The 26,654-nt window shown below is 44.4% G+C and overlaps 4 protein-coding genes across 6 annotated transcripts in view; 3 read left to right on the forward strand and 1 right to left on the reverse strand.

The window, feature by feature from the left end:
* The window catches only part of LOC105451296, a 10,368-nt gene extending 6,777 nt beyond the window's left edge, over positions 1-3,591 (forward strand). The window contains exons 5-7 of the mRNA XM_011691667.1: positions 871-966; positions 1,317-1,591; positions 2,543-3,591. Of these exons, the coding sequence (XP_011689969.1) occupies positions 871-966; positions 1,317-1,591; positions 2,543-3,392 (1,221 nt within the window). The 3' untranslated portion in view covers positions 3,393-3,591. The remainder of the gene's footprint in view (positions 1-870; positions 967-1,316; positions 1,592-2,542) is intronic.
* LOC105451064 (intron-binding protein aquarius) lies at positions 3,502-26,422 on the reverse strand. 2 transcript variants are annotated; one of them, XM_011691267.1, is made up of 15 exons: positions 26,234-26,422; positions 25,370-26,006; positions 25,014-25,192; positions 9,039-9,152; positions 8,612-8,715; positions 8,299-8,410; positions 7,982-8,195; positions 7,820-7,868; positions 7,497-7,732; positions 6,706-7,093; positions 6,092-6,340; positions 5,643-6,000; positions 5,308-5,564; positions 4,094-5,228; positions 3,502-4,011 (listed from the first exon to the last, which is right to left on the reverse strand). In XM_011691267.1, exons 1-15 carry the CDS (start codon positions 26,315-26,317, stop codon positions 3,784-3,786), a joined length of 4,344 nt encoding a protein of 1,447 aa, XP_011689569.1. In that variant the 5' UTR covers positions 26,318-26,422; the 3' UTR covers positions 3,502-3,783. The 2 variants fall into 2 exon arrangements, with proteins under 2 accessions (XP_011689569.1, XP_011689570.1); XM_011691268.1 differs by lacking the exons at positions 25,014-25,192; positions 25,370-26,006; positions 26,234-26,422 and adding an exon at positions 13,228-14,011.
* LOC105451063 (G-protein coupled receptor Mth2-like) lies at positions 10,868-17,799 on the forward strand. Of its 2 annotated transcripts, none has more exons than XM_011691265.1 (7): positions 10,868-11,853; positions 14,973-15,243; positions 15,577-15,875; positions 16,070-16,148; positions 16,286-16,446; positions 16,610-16,850; positions 16,943-17,799. In XM_011691265.1, the coding sequence occupies exons 1-7, from the start codon at positions 11,790-11,792 to the stop codon at positions 17,142-17,144; spliced, it is 1,317 nt and encodes a 438-aa protein (XP_011689567.1). In that variant the 5' UTR covers positions 10,868-11,789; the 3' UTR covers positions 17,145-17,799. The 2 variants fall into 2 exon arrangements, with proteins under 2 accessions (XP_011689567.1, XP_011689568.1); XM_011691266.1 differs by lacking the exon at positions 10,868-11,853 and adding an exon at positions 11,900-12,861.
* On the forward strand, positions 20,205-24,419 carry LOC105451062 (probable G-protein coupled receptor Mth-like 5). The gene is made up of 2 exons (XM_011691263.1): positions 20,205-22,485; positions 23,182-24,419. The coding sequence occupies exons 1-2, from the start codon at positions 21,522-21,524 to the stop codon at positions 23,832-23,834; spliced, it is 1,617 nt and encodes a 538-aa protein (XP_011689565.1). The 5' UTR covers positions 20,205-21,521; the 3' UTR covers positions 23,835-24,419.
* Positions 26,423-26,654: the final 232 nt, after the last annotated feature.

Below are 26,654 nucleotides of genomic sequence, written 5' to 3' on the forward strand. Positions count from 1 at the left end.
ACGGGCAATGAACGCGGTCCAGATTACATTCATTACATAATTGCTCGTCGAATGCCAAATTCATGAAATTTTCTTCTCGGATACGAACGAACACGAACGACTTAATCACGAACTTAAACTCAAGTTTTTTTATTCTTTCAATTATAATTAATTCTATTATATTGTATTTACGATATATTAATGACGGTACTTTCTAAAAAAAAAAAAAAAACGCTTTCACAAAAAGACGCACAGTTTCTTTTTCAATCACATTGTGGAGACGAGGTGATAAATTCTACGAAATTTCACACAAATATCCGGAATCAAGTGATCCTTATTAAATCTTGAAATTTTTATGCTCGACGAGGGAGAAAAGATCGAGATGCCCTCGAATGACTCACCGTCGTGTTATCAGTCGAGATTAAAGTTCGCGAAAGAAAGTTGTTCACGCGAAGAAAAAAGGCGGTCTTTCTTTTGTCTCGAACGAAACTTACACCGTGCAGAAAGATATGTGATGTACCACCGATGCAACGGACACGTTCACGATGAGCGCTTCGATGATAATCTTGTTATCACCTCGACGCGACTCGAATAGAAGGGAAACCGAAGGCCGTCGTTTTCGAAGGAAAACTTCTCGTGAAGATGCGCTGCTACAGAAGTATGAATAAAAAAAGACGTGACTTCACGCGAGTGAGTAAAGGAGCGCAGTCGGGTTCGCGCTCCAAATCCGCGCCGCCGCCGCCGCCGCCGCCGCCGCCGTCCGACGAGGACGAGCGTGCGCCGCTGCGGAGGCAGCGTGTAGCGTATAGACGTCAGCTTGTCGTCAGCCGTGAGTGACATACGTCCTCGATTAGAGACCACGTCGCGGGTCGACTACCACGCGTGTGACAGAGGAGGCGAGCAACAACCCCCCCGGCGAGAAGCGATCCCGAGAGCGTGCCGAGCGCGAACATGTTTCGGGACGGCCAGTATCTGGAGGTGATCAAGGTACCCCGCGTGCAACAGCTGTCAACAGCTGGTTGTCAAGCGCGCGCGCACGCAACAGGCACCGCCGCGCGCACGAACGTGCCTGTGTGTATATTAACATCCGTTCGCGAGGACCGAGCGATACGAGATTTTCTTCTTACTGTTCATCAGCAGTTATATCTTAATTGATATCTCCATTTATTCCAAACCGTCGAGAAGTATCGCCCGCCGTAAGTGGATGCGGAAACGATTTGCGCTTCGGACAGGAGAGGTGCAAGTGTCACGACAAGTTCACGCGCGTTTTATTACTTTAATTATCGCGAGTACCGTCAGCGAAGCGTCCGTCATTAATTTTCTCGAATGATGCGCAGCGATTTGTGTCGAGCGAATTGCTATCGTGTCGCAACGTGTGTCCGCAGGCCTCGGACGATTGCCTGGCGACCGCCGTGGTCACCGTGCAGGAGAGAACGGTGGAGATCGAGAAGCGGAAGGTCACCACGAACAAGTGGCTGCAGGTCGAGGACTGGGCGGCTCTGTACAAGATATTGGAGCGAGCGGTCCTGCGGAACGGCCGCCAGGGCGATGGATCGTATCGCGAGGCCCGGGGATGCGAGTGGAAAAAATCGACTCGTCAGCTGGAAATCACGTAAGAGCGCAATTATGTAGGATGATTTTAGATTGATTCTTTAGCAAATTGATTATAGATCACGTGGAGAGAATTGAAGGTGTTGAAAATTAAGGACGACGAATTATGTAGTTAAAAATTCGCTGTGTGGTTGAAAATAATTTTGTCGGTTAAATTAATCGCTAATTATGTTAATCGGAATTTAATTTTATTCATGATCTATATAATCTATATAATTGTTCTCCCGCTATTGTTTGAATAAAATATTTTCATAATCATTTGATACTATGAAAATAAGTATTTCATAAATGTTGATTCTTAAGTTGAACACTATAATATGAAATTTTATCGGGACCACGAAAATTCAAATTAGGAGAATTTTTAGAAATTTCAATGTGGCGATCTTGGTGTTTAATAATAATATTTTTATGTGAATCTTACAATTTCCAGTTCAACGCACCGAATATTTGTCGGTCTTGAAGCACAGCTCCAAACTGTGAATCCGGATTACGTAAAAATATCACAATTAAATTAACAAGAAATTTAATAATTTTTTATGCCAATAAGTATCCTATTAAGTCCTACAAAATAACTTATTGCGAAAAACATTATTTTAGCCAGGATTAGGCCCAGGTTCAAATCCTGACTGAAATAATTTTTCGCAAGAAGTTATTCTTCACAGGACTTAATAAGATGCTGTTTCAAAAACCCACAAATATTCGGCGCGCAGCTTATCCAAACTGTAAGAAAAATGGAAATGTAAGATTCTGTAAGAAAATTGTAAGATTCACATAAAAATCATTATATTAAACATCAAGGTCCACTTCAGACCGTATTGGCATTTCTAAAAATTCTCCTAGTTCTTACATATTGAGTTTACTACAGATAGAAATAATATTCTGTGAGACCACGAGTTCTTATTTTATCGCAATCATGAATTGATATACAAACAATATGAATCTCGTTTAACAGGTACACTTTCGAGCATCCAGAAAGCGCAAGCGATACGTCGTCCTTGCCCACGATCAAGGTGCACGTGTCACCAGCCCGGAAGAAATCGATGAAGCGAGAAACGAGTAACGAGACATCGAAGAGGAGCAAAGTGAAAACGCACGAGGACGCGGCGAAACGGACGAAAGAGGAGAGGTCTCCCGATCTTCGAACGACGACAAAAGCCGATCGACTGAAGAAGACGCCGGAGAAATCTTCGGTGCAGACTTCCCCGAAGAAGACAGAGACTCCGAGCGCGACCCCCGCGACGGGGGAGCAAGGGGACCTGAAGAGGAAGAAGTGTCGGACGTACACGCTCTCCGACGATCTGGAGAACGAGTCGCTGGAGGAGTACATCCCGGACGCGCCGAGGACGAAGCGATCGTGCCCGGACTTCAAGTACGTGCCCAGCCGGAAGAGCGCGTTGGAGAGCATGCGAGTAACGTCGAACGAGTACACGCCGACCCTGTGCGACGGCAAGGACGCACGCGTCGCGGAGGACGTGAGCTACGTGCCGAATTCTATCGAGAAACTCGAGACGAATTACGAGATCTACGAGCCACGCGCCACCACGGTGATACCCGACGGCGTTTTCGAGGAGTACGTGCCCAATTCCAAGGGACTCAATTCCGCCGTAGAGGAGTACGAGCCCGACTTCAAATCCCCGAGTAAACTGATGAAATTCGACGACAGTTACGTGCCCTCGAGCGTGCGACGGAGCGCGTCGAACGACTCGAAGAGAACGACACCGACGAAACCGGAGAAGTCGAGGAGACTAGAGGCTCGTCGGAAGGGGACGGTGGACAAGAAGAAGATGGATCTCTTCTCGTGAGGTACACACGAAGTGAAGTGCTTATAAGTGCGGTGAAAAAGGCGACTGAAAAAAATTTTGCAGGGAGAGAAAATGGATTTTGGTACGACTGACAAAGCTGTAAAAAGTGTAGTCTTTCTCTTAATACGATATATAAGACTTCATATATTACATTACTGTATAGCGATATTCATAATAAAATACTTATTCTTGCTAAGTACAACGATGTACAATCGATAGATTGATCGTTTACGATGTAACTCGGGACACTTGGAAACTGGAGCGACCGTGAAAAACTAACCGTTTTATTTCCATGCTATAAAATCAACTATTCCACTTCCGACACGATTCGGCCTCCTAATGTCTTGCATAGATCAGTCTTGCGCATAGATACAGCCAGTGCGTGATCCACTCAGCGGTCGTCTTCGGCCTCGCTCGGGGGATCTTCGACCAAATTCTTTATAGGCTCGTATTTGTTCTGCGGCACCTCTTCCTTGGACTCTTTCGTTTCAGCGTTGTCTTGGCCGAGCTCCTCTTCGTCGTCGGTATCGTCGTCGGCACCCGGATGCGCGGAAACCTTATGCGTCGGACTGCCCATTGTCTGCATGGTTCCCGGCTTCTGCCACATCTTTTGCGACCCCTGAAAATGACGAAGAGACAGTAGATATAATCGCTATTCCGAAGTAACGATGTATGTAAATGAATATAAAAATAGAAATTACCTTCATTCCGCTGACCTTCTCCATGTAATAGTCATAAACGAATTTGGCCATGTGCGGCATATCCTCGATCTCCATCGGAGCTGTCGAGGGTACGGCGTCGTTCGGTCGCTCGGTGGGATAAAGTTCCTGCGGCAGTAATTGCAGCTTCAACGGTCTCTGCATCAACTGATCGAACGCCGGTGTCAGCTCGAAACAATTCTTGAAGAGGGACACGCGAGCGAAGACGTAGAGGCCGAGACGGGCGCGTGACATCGCCACCACTAGACGCCTCGCGTCCCTCAGGTGACCAACCGCGCGCGTCTTCACCAGAGACAGCAGGATGTAGTCGTTTTGCTGACCCTGGTACTTGTCAACGGTCGTCACCTTGTTCGGCCGGCCTATCAGAGGGTTGTTCGCGCACCGGATGTTTATCACGTCTCTGATCAGATGCTTCTGGCCGTTATACGTGGTCAGGATGCTGATCCTGTCCGCCGGGTATCCCAACAGGCGCATGTACATGAACACCGCGACGCAGTACTCGGCTTCAGCGAGATTCTGATAGAAGTAGGCGCTAGGCTCGCTCTCGCCGACGCCGTTGAAGTCCTCGACGTTCACCAGTTGGAAGTCGTACAGGAAACCGGCGTTCGCCACGAGGTACTCGGGACTGCGCTCCACGTGCGCGAGATTGCCCAGTTTCTTGTAACGCCAGTTGTAGAGATTGCAAATGCTGGGCCGGGCGCGACCCTGGCCATCGAGATCGACCGTCGGTACGCCCAGTCTGACGAATCTCGCGAACAGCGATTGCTCCATGTTCGAGTACTTCTGGAAGGCCATGTTCTTGATGACCGGCGGCAGCTGATGATGATCCCCTATCATTATCCAACGTTTCAGACGATTGTACCCGTCCTGGGGATTCTGTAGCAGCAACGGTATGAAAGTTTCTATCTCCAAGATCTGCGCGGACTCCTCCATGAGGATATTGTCGTATTTGAAGCCCATGTCGACAAGCTCGCGACGTTTGAGCGCCGCGTGCGTGCAGGTCATAGCAATCACCTTGGCTTCTTTCACGAGCAGGTACTTCGACCTGTCGAGACCCGACCGCAGCAATTCGAAAGCGCGGAACTCCTCCAACTGCGTGAATATCCTCTCAATGTATCTGCACAGATGATATCTCGTTAGAAGCAGTCGTGTGATTACTTTCAGCGTGTGAGAGTTTAACCGCGCGCGTTTCTTACCTGAAACAACTGCACGCGATCTTGAGGTCTTCGTCGTACGAATTCCGCTTGAAAAGCGGCTGCGGGGCGTTGTCGAAGAACTTGTGGAAGGGAAACTCCTCGTCGACTATGGAAGATAAGTCGGACTTCTCGCTTGTCTGCTGCCTCTGCTTGACTCTGGCCTGAAAACGGTCCCACCTCGTGGACACTTGATACATGAAGAAGTAACCCGCCGTTTCGCACGTGTACGCGACATCGCCCTTTACATTAAGGGATTCCTGAGAAGAGAAAGTACATTGTAACAGTTGAACGCAATTAAATTGATATTATTGATAACTTAATTGAGAAATAAATACCTGTAATCTCTGAACTTCCAAGAGCAGATCCAAACGCTTGGCGAGTACGTAATTGACCCTACCATAGCGGCTGAAGTCCTTCTCCGTCTCCAGAGCCTCCTCTCCGTGACCGAGACGCAGCAGGTGCCGCTCGTCGATATCGAGGGCCATTATCTTCTCGAACAGCTGATTGAGCGCTTGATTCGAGTGCGTCACGATCAGCGTTCTCTGATTGGGAAAATTGTGATACAGATTCGAGATGATCTGCACGGCGACGTCCGTTTTGCCGGTACCGGGCGGGCCGACGACCAGCGTCAGACCTGGCTGCATTCCAGCTCGTATAGCCTCGACCTGCGTCGGCGTAAAGGGGATCTGATTTCTGCAACGTAGAAACATGTTTTTTTCCTCCGTTCGAAAAATAACATGCTATTAATACACTACGACAGAATAAACAAAGTGAGAGCACTAACTTTTTCGGTTCGTTCGCTCTGTATGGACCTCTACTGGGCGGCACGTGCGGCTTAACTGTAATAATCTTCTTGATCGGTTCGTCGTTGCGCTTCGCGAAAACGTCCTCGAAGGTTAGCTGAAACGGCCGCACCAGGTTTCCTTCGTCCTCCGCATTCGTTCTGGTCTCGTACGGAGGAAAACTGGCTCGTAGGTGATCGATATCGAGGAATGTATCGTTGAAGTCTATCGTCGCGATTTCATCCGGCATTCTGTTGAATTAAACATTTTTTAGTACTCAATTAAAAATTACGGATCAATAGATTTCTTAGATTATTACAAATGCAAATTATAAATTATACGTATTAATTATACGTACAAATTATACGAATTATTACAGAAGGTATAAAAATGTTAATCTACTTCTCAAACAAATTATTCAAGATAAATAATTATTGTTTGAAAAGTATGGGAGAAAAATATACAGAATATAATTACAGAAGAATATATCTACTATTAAAATCTCAAATTTGCTCATCCATTTACAATCGATGCCGTACCAAGCAATCAAACAAGTTATACGCCATCAACTTTATTATTGGTATAGATGTATAGATAGATAATAGATAGAGATTACCTAGAATAGCATGCTGCACCCGGATCGCCGTATCCGAGGATTATGTCGTGCAACCAGTCGGGCACGACGCATTCAGTATTCATGAGCTCCCTTATAGTCTCTAACACGGCTTTAAAGTTATTCTCCTTAGGTTTACGCCTCATTATGATATTAAATCCCTCGTACACATCCTCACCGCCATGGCTAGCGTTGTCCATATCGATCCGGTATTGATTGCAGTCCAGCCATACTCTATAGGTGCGCGAATCGCCCGGCAGAATCGGCCTCGGCTCAGGGCCATCCTCTATCACTCTGCCGTTCGAGTCGAGCATACCCTCGACTTCGCATCCTCGCACCGTAGTGAGACCCACTTGCGGCACGAAGGGGAGCTTATGACTGTATTTAGTGCCTGCGATAAAATGCGACAATTATCTGAGGATCTCTGACCTTATCGACTATTATTATATAAGACTATTAAGAAAAAATTTTACTGTCAAAGAAAAACCGTCGCTGTTACTATGTATGATAACGATTAAACGTCGCTGACATAACCGATCATTTAATACCGTAATAAAATGTTTTATATTGGTAATAAAATGGAAAAATCTTTGAAACGAGATAGTTTATTTTTTATACATTCTGCAATAACAACAAAATGGTTTGCAATTTTGATAGCAAGATGAGAATTAATTCGCTCGTTATTATATTATATATTGTATGTGTATATCAGCAGGGTGTATTTTCTCTGAGTAATCGATTCTTATTTATGAAACGGTTTCAAATTATTCTCTTTAATTTCCGTCTTATCTTACCGATAGGATTCGGCGGCTTGACTGTGATGAGAAAGCACACGTCGTGCTTACGAAGATTCTCCCACTCGGATTTAATCTCCTTGCGAACGCTGAGATTTATCGTCACGTCGGCACGGACTCTCGACGGCCTGTTCTCGCCGACGTTAGGTTTGGCCACCTCGACCACCGCGAATTGCGTGATAGGCTGAGCCATTCTGGCCCATCCGCCGAAGTAGACACCGCCGTCCTCCGCCCGCCTGCAAGCGAGGAAGAAATATTGCGATTACTTTTATTTTACGCGAAAAGAGGCGGCAGCTAAATGTGACGCGCCGTATATAACGTACCAAGGACTCAGTCTGCTCACGGCATCCTCGATGTCTTGTCGTATCTCATCTGTGAACAGCGACAATATATTTAGCGTTTAGCGACTGATATATTTAATCATAAATTTAGACACGACGATGAACAACAACGCTGTTCATTTTCGTTTATCGCTTCCTACGTACATGTGGACTCCAAGCGGAATAGATTGAAGTTCCGTAGCAGGTAATCGTGCAACGTGAGAAACTGGAGATTCAGTTTTGGCAGAGCCAGACAGCCCTCGCCAGAAAAATATTCGGTCGGGACGATGCTCTCGTTCCAGATGATGTCCTCGGTCGGGTAGAGGGGCATCTCATTCAGCTCTTCAAGCTGCGACGGCCTACGCTCGTGTCGCGAAATCTGAAATTAAAACGCACGCTCTCAGAATTCGGCTCGACCTTGGTGGCGTAAAATCTCTTGCGGTCTCTCGACGTTTTTCTTTTTTTTTTTTCTTTACACTCACCAGCAATTCGCGCAAAAATTCTATGTCCAGGCGGTACCAATTCTCGTCCTTTTCTCGCTCCACCGGCGGTACTAAATTCAAGTAACTCGCGATAGACCTTAATTTTTCTTGACTGAAAATAAAATCCATTATTATTCGTGACGTTTTAAACGCTAGTGCTTCGTGGTTTTATACATCAATAGACGTCAATCAATTCTTTCTCGCGGGAAAATTATTTCACACGATGTTATTTTCGAGATAATTTATGCTTTTTTTTTGTAGCAACAATCTTATTGAAACAAAACATAACTCACTATACATAAACAGAACTCACCTGAGCGAACCAAAATGTTTGTACAAAGCATCTCTGATGTCGACACTGGCTACGTTGGCTAATGCAAAGCTTCTCAGATCCGGGAATTTCGCAAAGACCGCATTCTAAGTAGAATTATAAATGTTACTTGCTAATCTCAAGATTTCGGGAATTTATCGTACATAATATATCTATGGACGTCAGAGCATGCATTATTCATGCATAATAGGATTAATCATAAATGACATTCCTGTCTCATGATATTGGATCGATAAACAACCGGTCTGTGAAAAATCACACAACGCATTGGATACTCGAGATTCGTTATCTTCGCATTAAAAAATAAAGTTTATGCATTTGCTTTATTATTTCGCGTATATTTTAAAAATTATTCATCGCGTATACAAAAATATTTTTTAATTTGTAGAAACTGAAACTCCACGTATACCTGAAGAGACGTAATTTTAGTGTAATGCAACTCTGTCATGTCGTGATCCGTCAAGGGATTGCCGGTCTCCTCGCTGATCTCGAACCGGGCGTAGAATTTCAGCATTTCCAGGAGCTGCAATCAAGAACGAAGATAATCGGATGAACAGCTTTTCAAGCAACAGTATTTATTATGAGTCATATGAGGCTTTCTTTTCATCGAGACACGTGACTATGTGTGTGCGATAAAACTAGACACAACAGAATCAATGCATTTATAATCGCTCTTCGATGGAAAGAGGAAACGAGTAGTTGACAGAAAGTGATAGAAAGGATACTGGGAGAAGAGGATAAGAGGGAATGAGGGAGATAGAAAGGGAAAGAGGAAAGAATAAATAAGGATGAGGAGGAAAGCAGAAAGGGGTGAAAAAAGGAGTGTGGAGTGAGAGAGAAAGCGGAGTATGTGCATGGTATGTGAAAAACATAGAGAGGGGGAGAGAGAGAGGAAATAAGAGTGAGAGAGATAATGGAGGTAAGGTGATGGAGAGCAAGAGGGAGAGGCGCGAAAGAAAAAGAAATGTTTGTTGATGAAAAGGCAAGAGGAAACGGAAGTTCCGGAGAGAGGAGAGAGAGGCGTTAGCGTGATAGGTTAATTTAAGATAGAATAAGTCGTTTTGTTTTAGGATAAGTTAAAATAAGGTACATAGTATATATTTGATGATGTGTGGAGAATTGTAACCACAAGAGATCAATAAATATTACTACTACTACTACTATAATCGCTCTTTGACGTCATAGTCGACGAGAGGACCGGCCGCAGGCATGTTAATCGTTTTTCTCGGACGAGGTTTTCTCCTCTCCTTCGGCGTATCTTCCCGAGAAATTCGACCTTCCTTCGTCGAAGAAACGACTTATTTTGCACACGTTTCATTCATTGTCCGAGAAACTTATTTTCCGCGTTGTCTTAAATCTCTCTCTCAAAAAATAAAGATTATTATTAACTTTTCGTTTCTAGATTTAAGACGATATAAAGATATATCCTTCAGTTCTCATTTGAAACGTATTGAATATTGTATACATACGAAATATATTATTATTATATGTATATAATAATAATGATAAAAAATGTATTACTGTCATATTTATAAAATTATTATGTTACATATAATAATAATAATAATTAATGGCATAAAAGATTGGTAATATCTGTTAAGACATAGATATTAGGTATAGATTTTAGGTGTGTTCCGTTACTATAATCGTGACTATAGTAGTTTCTATTATATTCTTCGAACAATTTTCGATGGGACTGATAGATTAAACAGTTCATCTAATAGCGTGCCAATTAGTACATTGCTCGTTACTCATTCGCATGTTCCACATATCAAGCGACCATTCGAATGCGATTAACTGCGGTTTGGAAGGAAGTGAATGTGAATCGCAGCCAACGATAGTAATTAATCATAGTAATTAGTAGAATTTTTTATCGTTCCGCGGCCACGCGTATATGCAATACCTACAATACTCCGGAGAATAGTTAAGATATAGCGCTCGCGGTGCGTTACGGATGCATGGTATCGTCATAAGCATTTTAATCTCTATACGTATAAAAAAGATGCTGAATGCGTATAACGGTACGCTTCTCCAACACGTTTCGCTCGCCACGTGAATAATCACGAAGCGTGACGTTCGTAGAGCACTACGATAACACGCAATACTCCCGTGCTCCTTTTCGTCTTTCTTAATTTATCGGGTGTTTATCTTTTTCGTAGTACATTTCCCTTATGGAATACCCATCACTCTCTAAGGTCACCTAGTCTTCACGATCGCATCCCCATTTTCGCTATATACGTCTAGAAAGAAATCTGCCGATTCGGCGGACCATCTCGTTCTGGCCTCCATCCCATGGTCCCCGAGGCGAGGAGGTGCAGTCGGGAGGTGCCTCGTGAGGAAGTAGGCAAAGGAGAAGAAAGAAAAAAAATACGCGGCTTGGTCACCACCACACGAGTTCATCCAAACGCAAAAGTGGGAGAGGACGGCGCTATCTCTCAGCCGCCGGGTACTCCGCCGCGCCGGTAAGCTCTCGAGAACAGTTCGCCGTCACGTTCAGTTTCGTTCGCAGCGCAACTGCGTGAGCTTGGAGTCACCACGTGACTCGCCACTTATCAGGGGCCCATATCGTATCGATCATCAAAACATCGTCGATTTCTCTATAAAAGCTCGCATGACATGCGTCAAGGATTTTTCTCGCGATTTCGATAACGCCTCGCGCAACCCGCCGCTGGATCATTCTGAGCAAACAGAGAACTGCCTTTTTTCGTCGTAAAATTTCCGCCAGTCAGTTTTCGAGTGAAAGCGAAGGTCGATCGATAAGAGGTGCCGATAAGGTTCTGCCGCAATCGTCTCACGTTCGCAGCAGCCCAAGGGGATAGGGAGAAGAAGCGCATGGAACAGGAAGCTATCGCGACAGGGAAATAGCGATAGAAGTGCACCGGCGAAGCCGCGGATCTCCGACTGCTGAGGAACTTGCCACGAGAGCAGCGAGTCTCGTTCTTTCTGCGGCAAACGCACAGTGCCAGTCCGCCAGTCCGTTGACCCTCGCACGAGTGTGTCGCGCCAAACAAGCGACTCTTCCCTTGGAGAACCGCGCGTTCGCGTCGCTTCGAGCAGCTCCTTCGGCGTCGCCCAACTCGGCTATCCGGCTATCGGCGAGTAGCAGGCTTGCCTTGTACATCTTGTGAAACGAGATGCGGTAACGAGAGTGAGAGGAAATATGATGTCGTTGTCCAATGTTGACGTGAGTTACGGCGGGCAGCTGAGCACGTCATCGATCAGAGGTGAGCTTCGTAAGCTTCCCTTGAGTGTCCGCTTCCTTTGTGCTCTCCCGACTCTCCTCCTGCGTGCGATGTTTTCACACAAACCTCCTGTGAACCGGTTTTATCTACGTCGATCATAATAAGATCGTAATTAATTAAACTGTCACTGGCAAGATCATTAGCTACTTCGAGCTTCTTGTTATATTCCATTCTCCGAAGCTTCGCGTTATGAAAATCTACCATGTGAAAAAGATCACACACATCATTATAAAATCTTCTTCTTCCCAGCCCTAAAATATTATAGAAAAGTAATTTCGTCAAGTAAGAAGATTCATGATATTCAAAAATAATATATTCATGTTCATGTCTCGCACTTTACAACTCAGATCGTGTTTCTTTCTCATATTTTTCATGTATCTCATAAAGAGACGTGCGTCTCGCGAACGTGTTTATAGCTCGTCTATTTCCAACGTGTGCATCGCAAACTTATTTCGTTTACATAAAGCGTAGCTCATTTGTATTCCACGGTGCAAACTCGTCTACATAGAGCTGATGTTGTTTAGCAGCTGTCGCAGCGATAGAAGACCCGCTCGGTAGAACCGACATTCAATTAATTTTATATTCAATTATTAAAACCGGACTGAACGTTATACAATGCATGCGAAGAAAATTTGCATCGTAAGAAAATTCGCGATCGTCGATAAGAAAAAAAAATCAATTCCACTCCTCCATCGTCAACGTTCTCCGGACAAGGAAGCTGCTGTACCGAAGAGAATTATTACTAGATAATCAACTTGCAGTCAATATTAATGCATACATCAGATCTGCGTGTGCCGCGGGAGAAACAATATTTCGTTGTCTACTTGGAAAACGTGAACTTCGCTTAAAGTCATTACCAACTAATATCAAGATAAACGCGCACTGTGAATTATTGTGAAAAAGCCACAACCGGATCTATAAATAAATGTAGATTAATGCTTTATCGTGGCATTTCATAATCTTCAGCTAATTTGATGCGGAGATACAGAGGTGCATTAAGCAAGCCACTTCGATTATCAGACAAGCGTCTTCCGTTCGTGCGTTTTCTATTAAAACGAGATATCAAACAGTCACCACTATCTTAAAAACTCGAGTATCTAACATCCGGACGTTCTTGCGCTAAAAAGCCGTGCACACGCGCTTGCTTCTCTATTTTCGTTTTCGTCCTACATAAATTTTATAATCGCTCGCAAATAAGGTTTATCGCAAGCAGGTTCGCGCGACAATCGAGAGCGACTGAATGAGCGGCGTGAAATTTGTCGGTGTAACACTTCTCTTTTTCTCATGCATTTACGAACGCGACGCGATAATGACGACACGTGCAGTATAAAAGTAATGAGCGTTTATTTCGCTTACACGTAATATACACAGCAATTGTATGTAATTAAACATGGCGTTTACATTGTTTTAATTAAATCCGCGCCGCGGCAAGCAACGAGCAAGTAAGAGTCGATTTATGGTTAATCCCGCGATTCACTGAAAAGTAAAAATTGTTCGCAACGTCAGAATTTTCCGAGAAATTACGCGACAATAATAATTCAATTGATGATTGCGCTCGCAACGTGTTGCAAATAGCGGTTTGTAGACTCTGTTGATGATTTACGATACGAGGTATCACGTTCAAAGTTTGCAATCTCGATGTTTGTATCGTGACGAGATAGTCACATCGATCGCGGGTCAGGAGATCGTTCCAGAAAAACTTAAATGGCCGAGAGAGAAAGCGAAAGTGTAAATAATACGGTAACAACGATCATATTTCGTTTCGTAAAAATAATGTTATCCGGCGGACAGATTACGAGAGAAGCCGATATCATTATAAATAAAAGATGCAAAAATAAATAAAGCGTTTACTTAACTGATAATGATAATAGCAATAAATTACTGTGCAAAAAGAAATGAACATATGTACAACACACAAAAGAGAGAGAGAGTTCAAAAAACATATGTATTTCGACAAATAAAATAAGACCTCTTTAATCCACGAAAGGATTGACTTTATCGATGATGTTAACATTTAACACAACAAAAAAAAAACGATTTGCTCAAACACTTTTTCGTACAGGCAATTAACTTTTGCGATACGCGAGGATTCAACGCAATTTTTTTTTTAAGAATAAATTATTTGCTATATCAGTTTGCGCTCTCTGACCTTCGTGTTTCAACACCGTGATACGCTCGTGAAATGTCAAAAACGATGACACAAACGGTACGTCGTTGACAGAGTACCTGCATGCACACGCTGTACGTGTGCATGCAGCGTGCGCGCGGGTCCAGCGCCGTTAAGAGTTAACAGTGAACGAGCTAACAGCGCGCCGTCCCTCCTTTCGCAATGATCGCTTCATATCGCACATCTGCCATTAGCGCTGAATTAGGTTACGGATACCATTTCTACCGTTCATTCCACTGCGTCTCTTATCGCGTACCCCGGATGCACCCGCGTCTCTCTTTCGCTTTGGCGAGGAGAACGCCGACGTACGCGCGTACGGAGGCTGCAGGATGTATCGCGCGCGTCACAGCGAGCTCGGTTTTTCCCCCCCAACTGCAAAGAATCCCGTTTTATTTTCTAGTTGCAAATCTCGTAACCCCCGGATAGCTGACTGTCGCGTGATAACGCCGGGTCTAGTATCACCGAAGATAGAAAAATAGATTTGGTATCAGGCCGACCTTCGCGTCTGACGCACGCGGAAACTCGGCTGGTATACGCATTTTGCGTTAGAATTCGACGAATACGTTCAGGGACGCAAAATTCTAGTTGTTTTGATGTACCCGTCAATTTAACATGCGACATCATAGAAGGAAGATATCTCATAAAGGAGATCATGTTAGGAAAAAAAAAATACCTTTGCAAACGATATCAACAATAAGATTATTGTTGACGAATGTTATGATGTTTCTGAGAAATTGACGATAATTGATAATTGATTGATAATTAATAAAAACAAAAGTGATTCATTGTCACGGTTTCGCGTTCGAACGTGATTTCCTGCAGAATAATACACGATAGTGCTTTTTAAGTCACGTCTTCTCTGGCAAGCCGTGTCTCCTCACAAAAGAGTTGAGTCGAACCTTGCACCTGAACACTCTCGTAATGCGTTTTGCAGGTTCCCTCTGGTTGCTGTGGCTCTGTCTATTCGCAAGCTTGGTCACCCCGAGCTTATCAATCGACGTATCCTGCTGCCCCGGCGGCACGAAATGGCAGTACTCGTTCAATTGTACGAACGGTACGGAGATCCGTATCCAAGAAGAATGTCCGGGCTCGTTCTACCTGATGGATCCCGAGCTGTCCGAGCATGACAATTACACTGTTATATACGAGAACGACACCGCCTGGCTGCTGATGGAACTCACCCATGAGAAAGTTCCGATTGACAGGTATAGAATTTCCGCAACTTCCGCTCGGACTTATCTGCCGATTATATTTATCTGCGGAGAATTAATTTACACGTACTCGCGGAAGGAGAAAAGAAGTAGAAACGAAAGAGAGAGAAACATTAGCGGGGATGTTGAGAAACACAAGGAAAATCCTGATGTTCGGAAATTTCCTGAGCACGTAGCACCTCGATGCGTTATTACGACAAGTTATTATTGCGTAATAGTCCTACGCAATGCTGCATTAATATCTTCCGTAACAGATGAACAATTAATATCGTGGTCTCCGCGCGAGAGTCGATTTTCATCGTTAATGAATATTTTTATTTATTATAGATTCTGCACAGCGAAATCGGTGCGGAGCAACAGCGAGATCGCCCTGGTATGCTTCGACGAGATGGACGGGATCACGTCGAAGACCTGGAAGGCCACGCTGATCTGCATCGTCAGCATCATCTCGGCGATTTTCCTGATCGCCACCCTGGCGATTTATGTTATACTGCCGGAATTGCGGGAGCTGCAGGACAAGGCGATGATGGCCTCCGTCACGACCCTCGCGGTCAGCTACACCGTTCTCTCCATTCAGCACTTATGGCCGAACGAGACCGACGACATAGTCATCTGCGTTGCACTCGGTATACATTAATTATACATGCGACTAAGTTTTGTTGTGACATTAGAAAATTTATCGCAAGCTTGGATACATGATAAGCTTATAATGCCTTAAAGAGCTGAATGTGAAAAATAGTGTCATTTTTCTTGTTGTTCCTTCAATTCATATGTCCTGCCAACTTTTTATTATTATCCAATCCACACGTTTGCATTTCAGGTTTTATATTGTATTTCGCCTTCATGTCCGCGTTCTTCTGGCTGAACATCGTGGCCTTCAACGTGTGGCGATGCGTGTGGTAAGTGTCGTCACGAATGAAAAATAAATTGCCTGAGATGTACCGCACATACCGCAAAATTGCAACAATTAAGTGTCGTCTGTTAAGAAAAGATAGATACAGTCGCATGTGCCTTCAAAATTCAATTACTCGTACAGGTTTAAGAACTTCAGGGTAAAGGATCAATCGCTCTTCTACGCCTACTGCGTCTGGGGATGGGGCGGTCCGATATGTTTCCTGATCGCCGCGCTGACGACGCATCTTACGCCGGGAGATCACTTGCAACCCGGCTTTGGCGATCTGAGCTGTTGGTTCAGCGGTAAGTTTTTCTCAAAGAAAGAATCCACGACAGAGAAATTCAGCGGATAACTTCGCTGCTATTTGGTAATTGGTTGGAATATGATTTAAAAGATCTTTCTCGCACGAAACATCTTCTGATGTAAGATGAAATGTTATATCATTTCATGCGTATTATTTCACAGGCACTACACAGACATGGGTGTACTTTTACGGGCCGATCGCTATTTTGTTAATATTAAACATGACCTATCTCGGGATGACCAGCTGGCGTTTGTGGCATCAGTATCGCGATTACACGGGAAGCAAGTTGCGAGTCTTGCGATTTAAGTGTCTGCTGTATATCAAATTGGTGCTCGTCATGGGTATCACGTGGATCTTTGAACTGCTGTCATTCGCCATTGGGGCGAGAATGGACGAGTTCTGGTAAGCGAAAACCTCCTCGTTTTAAAAGCCTGTCCGTTAATATCTGTCACTCGCTAGTTAAGGTGATCCACGAGCGTTATTTCTCGTCTTAGGATACCGACGGATCTGTTGAACGGTCTCCAAGGATTCATCATATTCTTGCTTTTGGTCGCGACGCGGAAAAGGGTGCGGAAACTGTTGGCGAAGAAGCGACCGTGCGGTATCGCCTTCCCGAAATCCTGGGCCGCGTACGAGGACGAGGAGTGCGAAGAAGCGGTGCTGCCCGAGGAGCTCGAGCTGTCTCAACAAGGATAACACACGTGTTTTCCTCTTTCGCAGTTTCTTTTCCAGAATCATCAATCGCGGATTAAATGTGAGAAATATCGCCTAGGGAAAAGACAATATTGATTTATCTGTACAATATTGATTATCTATTATCGGACGCAGATAATCGCGACTGTTGTCGAGCTTTTAATTAATTTGATCCTACAGAAACAGCTCCTTTGTAAGCGCTGCAGATTTTATTCGCCTGGACAAATATTCTCGTTGTAACATAGTCTCAATTATATTAATCCATTTATCACTCGTGATTCAGTTTAACCGAAACTAATTATTACTTTAGACTTTAGAGTATATCTCTTGTTAACGTATCATCATCTATTCTTTTATATATAGCGCCGTAAGAAAGACATTTGCCTATAATAGCGAGTTAAGCAATACAAATGTATGTTTTAAATATCCGATCAGCGCGTGGAAACGTGTTGTTTTCACGATATTATAGCGTAATGAAGTATATTATTATTATTATTAAGCGCTGTATAAGAATCTCCGTAAACATTATGTAAATGTTGGACCGAACCACACTACGTGTGTGTGTGTGTGTGTAGAGCAAAACTCGTGGAAAGAATATTATGAAGGATAATTACTCATCGGTGTGCAATATCATTTTACGCTCGTGATTCAGTTACAATTTCTCGTTTAAATCACTCACGGCAACGTGACGACAACGAGTCCGTCATCCATCCCGTTCCCACATCACCTATACCTACGACTTTCTGCGAAAACGCGTAAATCCGACTCATTCACTCGGTTGTTTTCATTCCACCACCGCTGCCGACCGCGAGTACTATGCATGACGTATCGCGCGGATCTACACGGCACGAGATAGCTCGCGTGCGACGAAAACATTGCGCAATTGCGAATCCAATCTGTGAATTTGACGAATCTCCGACATTGGAACATCAAGGCGTAACCGTTGAGTAAATGTAAAGTTGCGATGCAAAAAACCACATGTGCTCCAAGCCCGAAGGCTGTCGGACACTTTCACCAGTGGCGAGACAATATAGCCCCGCGGACAATATACGCACGGTACATTAGCATAACACTTATCAATTCGGGGTATCTGTCGATAAAAATCTGATTCGCGCATAAGTTTAGGCAACAGGTTCATAAAAATTATCGCCGCGGGCACGCGTTAGATGTGAGTGTTGTAAGCACACGTCGCTTGTCCCACTTCCATTGATTTCGTTGCGCGTCATCCACCTCGACATACGTTTATTAATATAAATTGTATAGGCGTGCCAGATGATCGATTCAGAGGATCGTTGCTTGTAAATTCTTTCATTAAAATTTCGAAGTTAATCCTCTGATTCATTAAAAAAATGTCAAGGACGAATGTCGTAAAACTTAAAAATTATTGATGTCCTCGATGTCTCAATTAAAGAAACATCTATTTCACAATCGAATCCACGGACGAAAGATGATCCGCAAGCCCGGGGGGTATCCTGTGCAATCATGTTCATGCATTCTGCCAATGTCATAAGTGGATCAAGTAATGCGTATAACAAATCTGATTACACTCTCGCGCAGTGCGTTCTAGCTTGTGATGATTGATACAAACGGACAGTAGGCCACGACACAAACAAAATTTGTTAAGCAAATTAGATTGCCCCGAAACACACGATACCGTTGAGTGCAATCATATTTGGCCCCGCAAGACGCGATGCGAAATAATTTCATGTAATATTTTACAAACGTACAAATATATATTTCATGCATTATTTCACATATAATAACGTTCTATAATCTATAAAATAACGCAATTCTTTCGTGATAAAAATATCTATCCTAGCTCTAGCCAAATGGAATGGAATTCCCACTAAATCTTCCTGTTAGATCTCTCATAATTTCCTGCTTTAAAAACAAGGTAAATATCTTTCTGATATTTGAAATGCTGATTCATGCTGTTACGCGAGATATAAATGCATCCATCATAGTCAGAGAATTTCGTACTTATACTATTTTTTTCTTCATTTCTATAATTATATCGAAATGATTTAATAACGAAAAAACTTACAATCGAACGATCATTTGGATAAAGATGAAAAATTACAAAAAATGAAGAAAGAGAAGGTAAATAAAGAAAATCTATAGATGGATGCAGTTATTATCTCTTCGTATAAGCGGCTTGCAAATACACATCACTGTGATCGGTAGGAATAACAGACGGGCATAAAAATAAAAATTAATCCCGGAATTTTTGCTAAGCTTCAGCACGATCGCGCTAATGAAATACATCGTTAAACAGATTCGAAATGGCAGAGAAGAACATTACAATAATTGCATTCTTCCCATGTGTTTTCAACACAGGAAGAAATTCTCACACGTGAGAAAAAAACACTTGCAGTGTTTTGAATTGAAATTGTTTCAAGAGAGAAATTATAATTGTATTATAAAGTAAAAGTCAGCGAGTTTAGGTTGTACAAAAAATTTAAAAACGGATACAATTACTCCTCTCTCTTTCTAGACGTGTCAGTTTACAATGACTCGATTGTTCAGCGAAACGTACGAAAAGAAGCAATGCATCCGCAGTCATATACAACTCATTGAGAGCGTAAATAGAGCATGTTAGCGCACATTACGTCCGTCTTGAGAGCGTCGGTATAGAAAAAGAGAGTGGACCGACGAAGAAGGGGAGTAGCCAAGTACAAATTACCGGGGCCCGGCAGTCCCGGAAGGATCTATTAGTCTTTCTCAGAAGAAATCATTATTGCTCCGTCTATTTTTAGCATTGTTAAATCGACAAATCCCACGAAGAATTTCGTGAGAAACATTTCGCGCCTTCTTTAAGTGTCAAGTAAGAATAAATGTTAATAATAGATGACAGTAGTATTCAGAGAATGGATGTTACATCCTCCATTTTATATTTCATTTGTATTCCAGCATACTTTATATCTTTAGGTACTCACACGGCAATACAAACACATCTCGTTCCCCCAAGGGAACTCAAGGTATCTTTTCATCCGAGCTCGCGACCGTCCTCGGTTTTTGAATATGTATACGTAAGTGCATCAGCCGACTGCGCGATAAAGTGTTTCCTCAAAGTACATGAACACGTGCCATATTTTACGCACGCCATTGCGGTTTAATGTTGACACGTTCGAAGAAGAAGTGGCGAATGAATAAATGAATAATACAACGAGAGGGAACAGGAGAAGAAAACAGGAAAAGACGGCGAGAAGAGTACACGCGACTTGCGAATTCGCGCAAATACCGCAGATATATTTATGTACGCCGATGCCTACGATAATATTCGGGAAAAATACCGTGCCGTTATCGTAATTTGTACTTTGTCTAATTCACCTCGTGATAATTCTGGATAAGATTAGAAAAGTGCCGCGGTGGGGAGATCGTCCTTTTTGTACACTTACATTGTCGAAGGCTAAAAAGTAAGTATCGATTTCGATAAAGATAATCTTGTAAGATAGAATTGCTGCAAAAAATAAGTTTTGAGTAATTTTTCCGAGTTATCATTGATAAGACAAATATCAATCTGATTAACAAGTTTCTTTTTCATACACGGTGCTTACATTAATAAATCAGAAAATAAATAAAGTGTCTCAGTTTCTTCTTGATAAGTCCGACAATTAAATTCCCATGTCATTTATTTATTGATCACTATCGATAATCCTTTGACATTTCATGGGAGGTTCAAATTATCAATATTGCCCTACCGATGATAGACAATGTACGTTTAACTCTTAAGCACGCGCACAATAATGTAAGTATATCCAATTATTATGTATTAATCATCACAGAATTTATACGTCTAAAAGGATATTTCATTTAATAATTCTATATTAATATTGAATTACTGTATCTCACAACAAACGTAGGAATAGAATAGAGTAGATACTATCTTATTAAATTTTGGGATGGCACATTAATCCCTCTGTAATAAATTTCTAATGAAGAAAAATGACAAGAAAAACCGTATACATTACGGATAGAAAATCCGAATAAAAAAAAGAGCAATATAATATTTTTTTATAGCAAAATATAATATAATTTTACACAATATTTTGAATTTTTAAAAAACAATCGAGAGTTCGGAATGTATCATCGAAAATGAAAACGAAACGCGCACAAAGGCGCGTGTGAGCGCAGCGCTGGCGCGCGCTGTTGTGTCTTCGGAGCAGCTGGAGCGAAGGTAAACCCGCTTGTGGTCGTCGAGGGACGCGGAGGGGCCAGGGAACGGTGCGGCGAAGAACGGATAATGTCATGGCGGCGGACGCTGGCAGGGGTAGGTAGGGGTAAGCCAGTTGCGGGACGGGAGGCACTGGCGGTCAGGCCAGGTATGGCGAAGCAGCAAGCAAGCACGACACGCGTCACGATGAGCTGAGTGAATCACGGATGAACGCATCGCGAAACGATCGATCGGCCGCACGGACGTGGCGGCAACTCGGCTTTCCTCTCGACGGCGAAGAGGCGAGGGAGCGTGTCCGCGAATGCGGACGTGAGGTGAGAACCCGCGCGCGTTTCGGCGTCATGTATCCGAGGATCGTGTTGCTGCTGCTCGTCGTTGGTTGGCAGGCGAGGAGCGTGCTCGCCGACGCCGAGACGCGACCGCGAGCCGGCCCCGACGCGACGGTGAGCATCGGCAAGTGTTGCGAGCCCGAGGAGCTGCTGGTGGACGATCGGTGCACGCCGTTGGCCGAGACCAACGAGACCAAGTGGCGACCGGAGTTTGTGACGGAGCGAGGCAGCGGCGCGGCCTTCTCGACGAGGAGAACGGGATTCGTCGAGCCCAGGTACGAGCTGAAGATCGGACGGCCCAGATGCGACTCCGACGAGCATCAGTGGCACGTGTACTACTATCCGTCCGGGCCGGATCGCCTGGCGATCCTGCCGACCGGCGTGCTGCGCCACTACATTGTCGATCTGGCCAAGAGTATGGACGAGAATCGCGGCGTCTACGGCGTCGCGATGCTGAATCTCGATGACGACGACGACGACGACGAGGAGGGACGCACGACCATACACTACGACTATCCGTTCGGGCATTATTGCGCCGACAAGGTGGTGCTCACAGGAGATCGGCTGGTGGCGATGTACGCCATGGTTTGCGTGCCGGACGTTGCCGTGCGCTGGACCGACACCAACTACCTGATGAAGCACGCGATCGATCCCGCCTTCCACGCCGTGTCGATGGCCTGTTATCTGATCGTCGCGGTGGTCTACTTCGTGCTGCCGCAGCTGCGCGACCTCGTCGGCAACATCATCACCAGCATGACTCTCTGCCTCGTGGTCAACCAGTGCGCCTCCACCGTCAGGATATTCACAGAGTTCGGCAATCACATCAGCTTCTTGGTCGCTGGTACGTGAATAAAGGTCGCTCTCGCTTAGCGCGATAGAATGACAATGTCGTTCGATTTTCTTCGTGTGGCTGAGTCACGCGCGACTCCACGACACGACGCGCCTCAAGATGTCCTTTTGGAGCGGGGAGATGCAAATGATTCTCAGTAGTGACTTCCAATGACGAAACCGGCGTGTCGGTATCTGATTATCTCTGGCGTATCATTTTAACGACGCTCCATTAAATTCTCTGATTAAATAATGCGTTCCGTCTGTAGAAAGAAATATTTAGATAATTGAAATTTATTAAACTTATCAGAGAAAAATTTAAGAGCAATGCAGCACCGTTACTGGCATCGTACACTCATCGTATACTATAATGTTGAGAGACACTTGATATAAGTCATTTGAAGAATTACCGCAGGTTATCTTCTCCTCGTCGGCATGCCCCGAGACAACGCGAAAATTTGCGGTCATATCCTTCTCATCTCAAGTGCATTAGCACCATCTGCGAGACACGCGAAGCCGAGCGGCACGAGGAGACTCGAATGAGTCATATTTTAGCGCGAGCGCGTGACGGAAGGACCAATTAATAAGCGCGACCGCTCGAACGGCCTTCTGCTCCGAAAGCAAATTGCAGGAGAAATTTCCAGTGCCGGACGTGCGGCAGGAAATACAACGGTGAAATCATTTTCGCTTTCTTTTGTGCTTTTTCCAGACACGGTCATGTACGTTTTCCTGACGGCCGCCTTCTTCTGGCTCAGCGCCCTGGGCTACTACGTGTGGAACACGTTCAGGTCGCGCAACGTTTTCCTGCGGGTGACCGACGGCAGGAAGTACTGCTACTACTCGTCCTGGGTCTGGTGCCTGACGGTCTGCATAGCCGGCACGGCGATCTTCGCGCACTTCGCCCTCGAGACGGACAAGCCCACCGTCGGCGGCACGGTCTATCCCGCCCAGGAGACCGTGGGCTGGCTCGGGCTCTCCGTGATGTTCATGTGCATCGCGTTCACCATCGTGGTCAATCTATGCCTGATACTGACGACCGCCAACCGGATCAAGCGGATGAGCACGTACGGCCGTATCCATCACAAGATGAAGTACAGCTTCCGAATGTTTGTCTTTCTCTACGCGATCATGAGCGCCGGCTGGCTCTCGCTGCTGCTCTCGCGGCTCAAGTACGACGCCCTGATGTACTGCCATATCGTCGTGAATCTGCTGCAGGCGCTGCTCGTCCTCTACGTGTGCGTGTTCGGCCAGCGTAGGGTCACGTTCCTGCTCGGGAAAACGTGCAACTGCTGCGACTCCGGCGACAACACCGAGGGCCTCGACTGGGGCGAGGAGATGACAGCCATCAACGCGGGTTATTAAAGTGCCGCGCTTATATCCCTTATGAACGATTATTCGCGTTACGCGAGCGTGATCTGTATATTCGAGTAGTGATCGGGCGATGACGATGGCGCGCGAGTAAATCACAATTTGTAACGCACATCGCTCGCAGAATGTTGGAAGAATGCGAATACGATACGCGTGCGAAACGTGAGAAGCATTCCGTACACCTCGTCCGCATATTCGTCGAAGTGCAAGTATATTCGATATTGAGAATATACTTTGGTGTATAATCGCACGATCGCAATCTCAGAGTCATAGCTCATATAGCCTTTCGCGCGCAAATTTTGCCAGATATATATACATCATAGATATATGCGCATATGTATATTGAAACCAAAAGTTATTCTTTATAGAGTGTGAAAAATGCGTGGATGTGTCTCTATTTCAGTATTATGCGCGTAGCAGCGTCACTTTAGACAAGTAAACGCGAAACATGCAAGAAAAGAATATGTAAAGGAAGATACGTCAAAGACAATACGTCGGAAAATACGGCAATATATTGTAAATAATGATGCAATAATCGAGTTAATGTGCAAGTTAAATATGAATGAATTCGGAAAAGTCGGCAGGGTATTGAAAAATTTTATAAGACCTTGAAAAAAAAAAATTGTAAAATATCGTATACAAATATAAAATATATGACTTCGAATTCGGATGCTCGAGCCGATGAACAAAGGCACCGGTAAAATTGCGTACGTCTTTCGTATTCCACGTTTTGGTGATTAACGCGTGCCTTAAAAACGAAATTCAATCTCTTGCCTTGTAAAAACGTACGCTTATCGAGACATTTCTGTCACTTCACGACTTCGACACGTCTAGGCATCTTGCATTTATCCATATGTTCATATCATGTCGCCACAAGTGTACTGACTTAGATTTTTAATCTAAATATAAAATCGATTGTATTATGCAATATCGCTTAATTTAACGGGCAAAGAGTTTGCTAGCGGGCGTGTTGCACAGTATGACGAAAACATATGTGTCACCGAGTCTCAAATAATCTTATACTTTTAATCGTATTAGTGTTTAATATTATTTATATCTATATAGGAAATCGATTTTTTGTACGAGAGAGATATTAAATATTCGATAAATGAATATTCGCAAACTGAATTATTTCACCTTCCCCATTTATACAAATATTTTGTGACGACTTACCTGTCCGAACAGACTTCCCTCTGGCCGATGCAGCAGATTCGATAACTGGCAGCGCACCACCAGGTGATTGTCATCCATGACAGTATTGAAGAAACGTCTAGTGGGAAGTAAAGCCTCGAGGTCGATGACCAGCTCCAGAAATCTCTCGCAATAACGCACTTTGTCCGGAAGCACAGGTCCTATTAAAAGTGAAATCAAAGTTGTTAATAATTGAAAATAAATTGTTTCAAAGCGTTTCATTTTACTGCTCATGAAATTTATTAAAATTTCTGACTAAGTGTCAGGAAATCTAGTTTTTTAAAAAGATGACGCAGGTGAAATTCAATTGAAATACGTATAAAGACGGGCGTGAATACCTTCGGCAGAAATCGTCTCCAGTATCGTCATGAATTTTATCATGAGCTTGTGCAAGAACTTGCGTTCCCACTCGTGTTTCTCCCTATGATCGGGCCTGTCCTTCTTCCTTATGATCTTCCAATACTTCCGCCATTTCGGATACTTTCTAAACTCGAGCTCCCGCCTGCCCTGCTGCAGGGAGATCCACATGGACAGGGACACCAGCCTCTTGGCCTCCTCCCGCACCAGGGACACCTCCATGGAGTTGAAGCAGTGATTCAGGAACACTATCAACGCCGTCTGCTCCTTCAGATTGAAGTCCATTATACACTCCTCCAGGCACGCCTCGAGGACCTTCTGGAAGAAGCCGGCGAACTGCGTCGGATTCTTCTCGAACGCCTCCCAGACCTGCACCCGCTCCCGGAACTTCTCGTTCACCATGACGACGATGGACATGGTGTGCGCCCGCGTGGCGCTCTCCGCGCTGTAGTTCGGCCAGAGGAAGTTCTCCAGGTACTGGCTGAACTCCAGCATCATGATCCGCCGGACGGAGAACTTGGACGCGCATATCTCCTGCACGTAAATGTCGTCCACCACCTGGGGATCGAACGGCAGATGCTTGTTCGTCGTGTGCGGGGCCCAGTATTTATTCGCGAGCTGCAACACAACGGAATCGCGATGTGATCACACGAGGATATTCCGGATACGCAAAAATGACGGCAAGAATTAAATGGAATATTCGACTGGCTACGACATTTCGGGGCATGATAAATTAAAATATGACAGAATGACAGCAGAAATTGGTAGATTTGTCTGACCACAATATTGGGGATACGGCATCTTTAACGATTTGTAAACTTGAGCGAATAATCGGGAGTGAATACCTGGGTGATCCTGTCCGCGTTGATCTGCTCCACCGTGGGAGCGGGATTGTTGCTCTTGATAGGCGGTAAGTTCTGATTCTCCATCGTGTCCGTCGGCCGCAAATTGAACACCAGGAGTTAACCTAATCTAACCTCCATTCACCGGCATCCGCGACGATCGCGATGAACAACCACGAGTACTACGACGAACTCATGAGTCATGCGACGCCGGGCGCCGGGCAAAACGTCGCACGAAGTGAGATTAGTGAGAACGCCATATGCAATAACGCCTCACGCCACCTGAAGACGTGGATGCAAACTACATAGCAACATTCACTTTTCTGCACCGCGGATATACAATTTGTGGTGCGTGTCCGTGCTACATCCACCTTATCAAACAATAATTTTACAAAAAAAAAAAGAAACATATATGGATATGTAT

Source organism: Wasmannia auropunctata, unplaced genomic scaffold (assembly GCF_000956235.1).
Source record: "Wasmannia auropunctata unplaced genomic scaffold, wasmannia.A_1.0 LD336053.1, whole genome shotgun sequence".
In the NCBI taxonomy this organism is placed as follows: domain Eukaryota; kingdom Metazoa; phylum Arthropoda; class Insecta; order Hymenoptera; family Formicidae; genus Wasmannia; species Wasmannia auropunctata.

Excerpts from the sequence above, each read along its gene's own strand:
- LOC105451064 (XM_011691267.1), bottom strand. The coding sequence starts at position 26,317 with ATGGAGAATCAGAACTTACCGCCTATCAAGAGCAACAATCCCGCTCCC. Across the intron at positions 26,007-26,233 it reads ACGCGGACAGGATCACCCAG|CTCGCGAATAAATACTGGGC; the intron begins GTATTCACTCCC and ends GTTGTGTTGCAG. Across the intron at positions 7,733-7,819 it reads GTGAGCAGACTGAGTCCTTG|GCGGGCGGAGGACGGCGGTG; the intron begins GTACGTTATATA and ends CCTCGCTTGCAG.
- LOC105451063 (XM_011691265.1), top strand. The coding sequence starts at position 11,790 with ATGATGTCGTTGTCCAATGTTGACGTGAGTTACGGCGGGCAGCTGAGC. Across the intron at positions 15,876-16,069 it reads AGTCATCTGCGTTGCACTCG|GTTTTATATTGTATTTCGCC; the intron begins GTATACATTAAT and ends TTTGCATTTCAG. Across the intron at positions 16,851-16,942 it reads GCGAGAATGGACGAGTTCTG|GATACCGACGGATCTGTTGA; the intron begins GTAAGCGAAAAC and ends TTCTCGTCTTAG.
- LOC105451062 (XM_011691263.1), top strand. The coding sequence starts at position 21,522 with ATGAACGCATCGCGAAACGATCGATCGGCCGCACGGACGTGGCGGCAA. Across the intron at positions 22,486-23,181 it reads CATCAGCTTCTTGGTCGCTG|ACACGGTCATGTACGTTTTC; the intron begins GTACGTGAATAA and ends TGCTTTTTCCAG.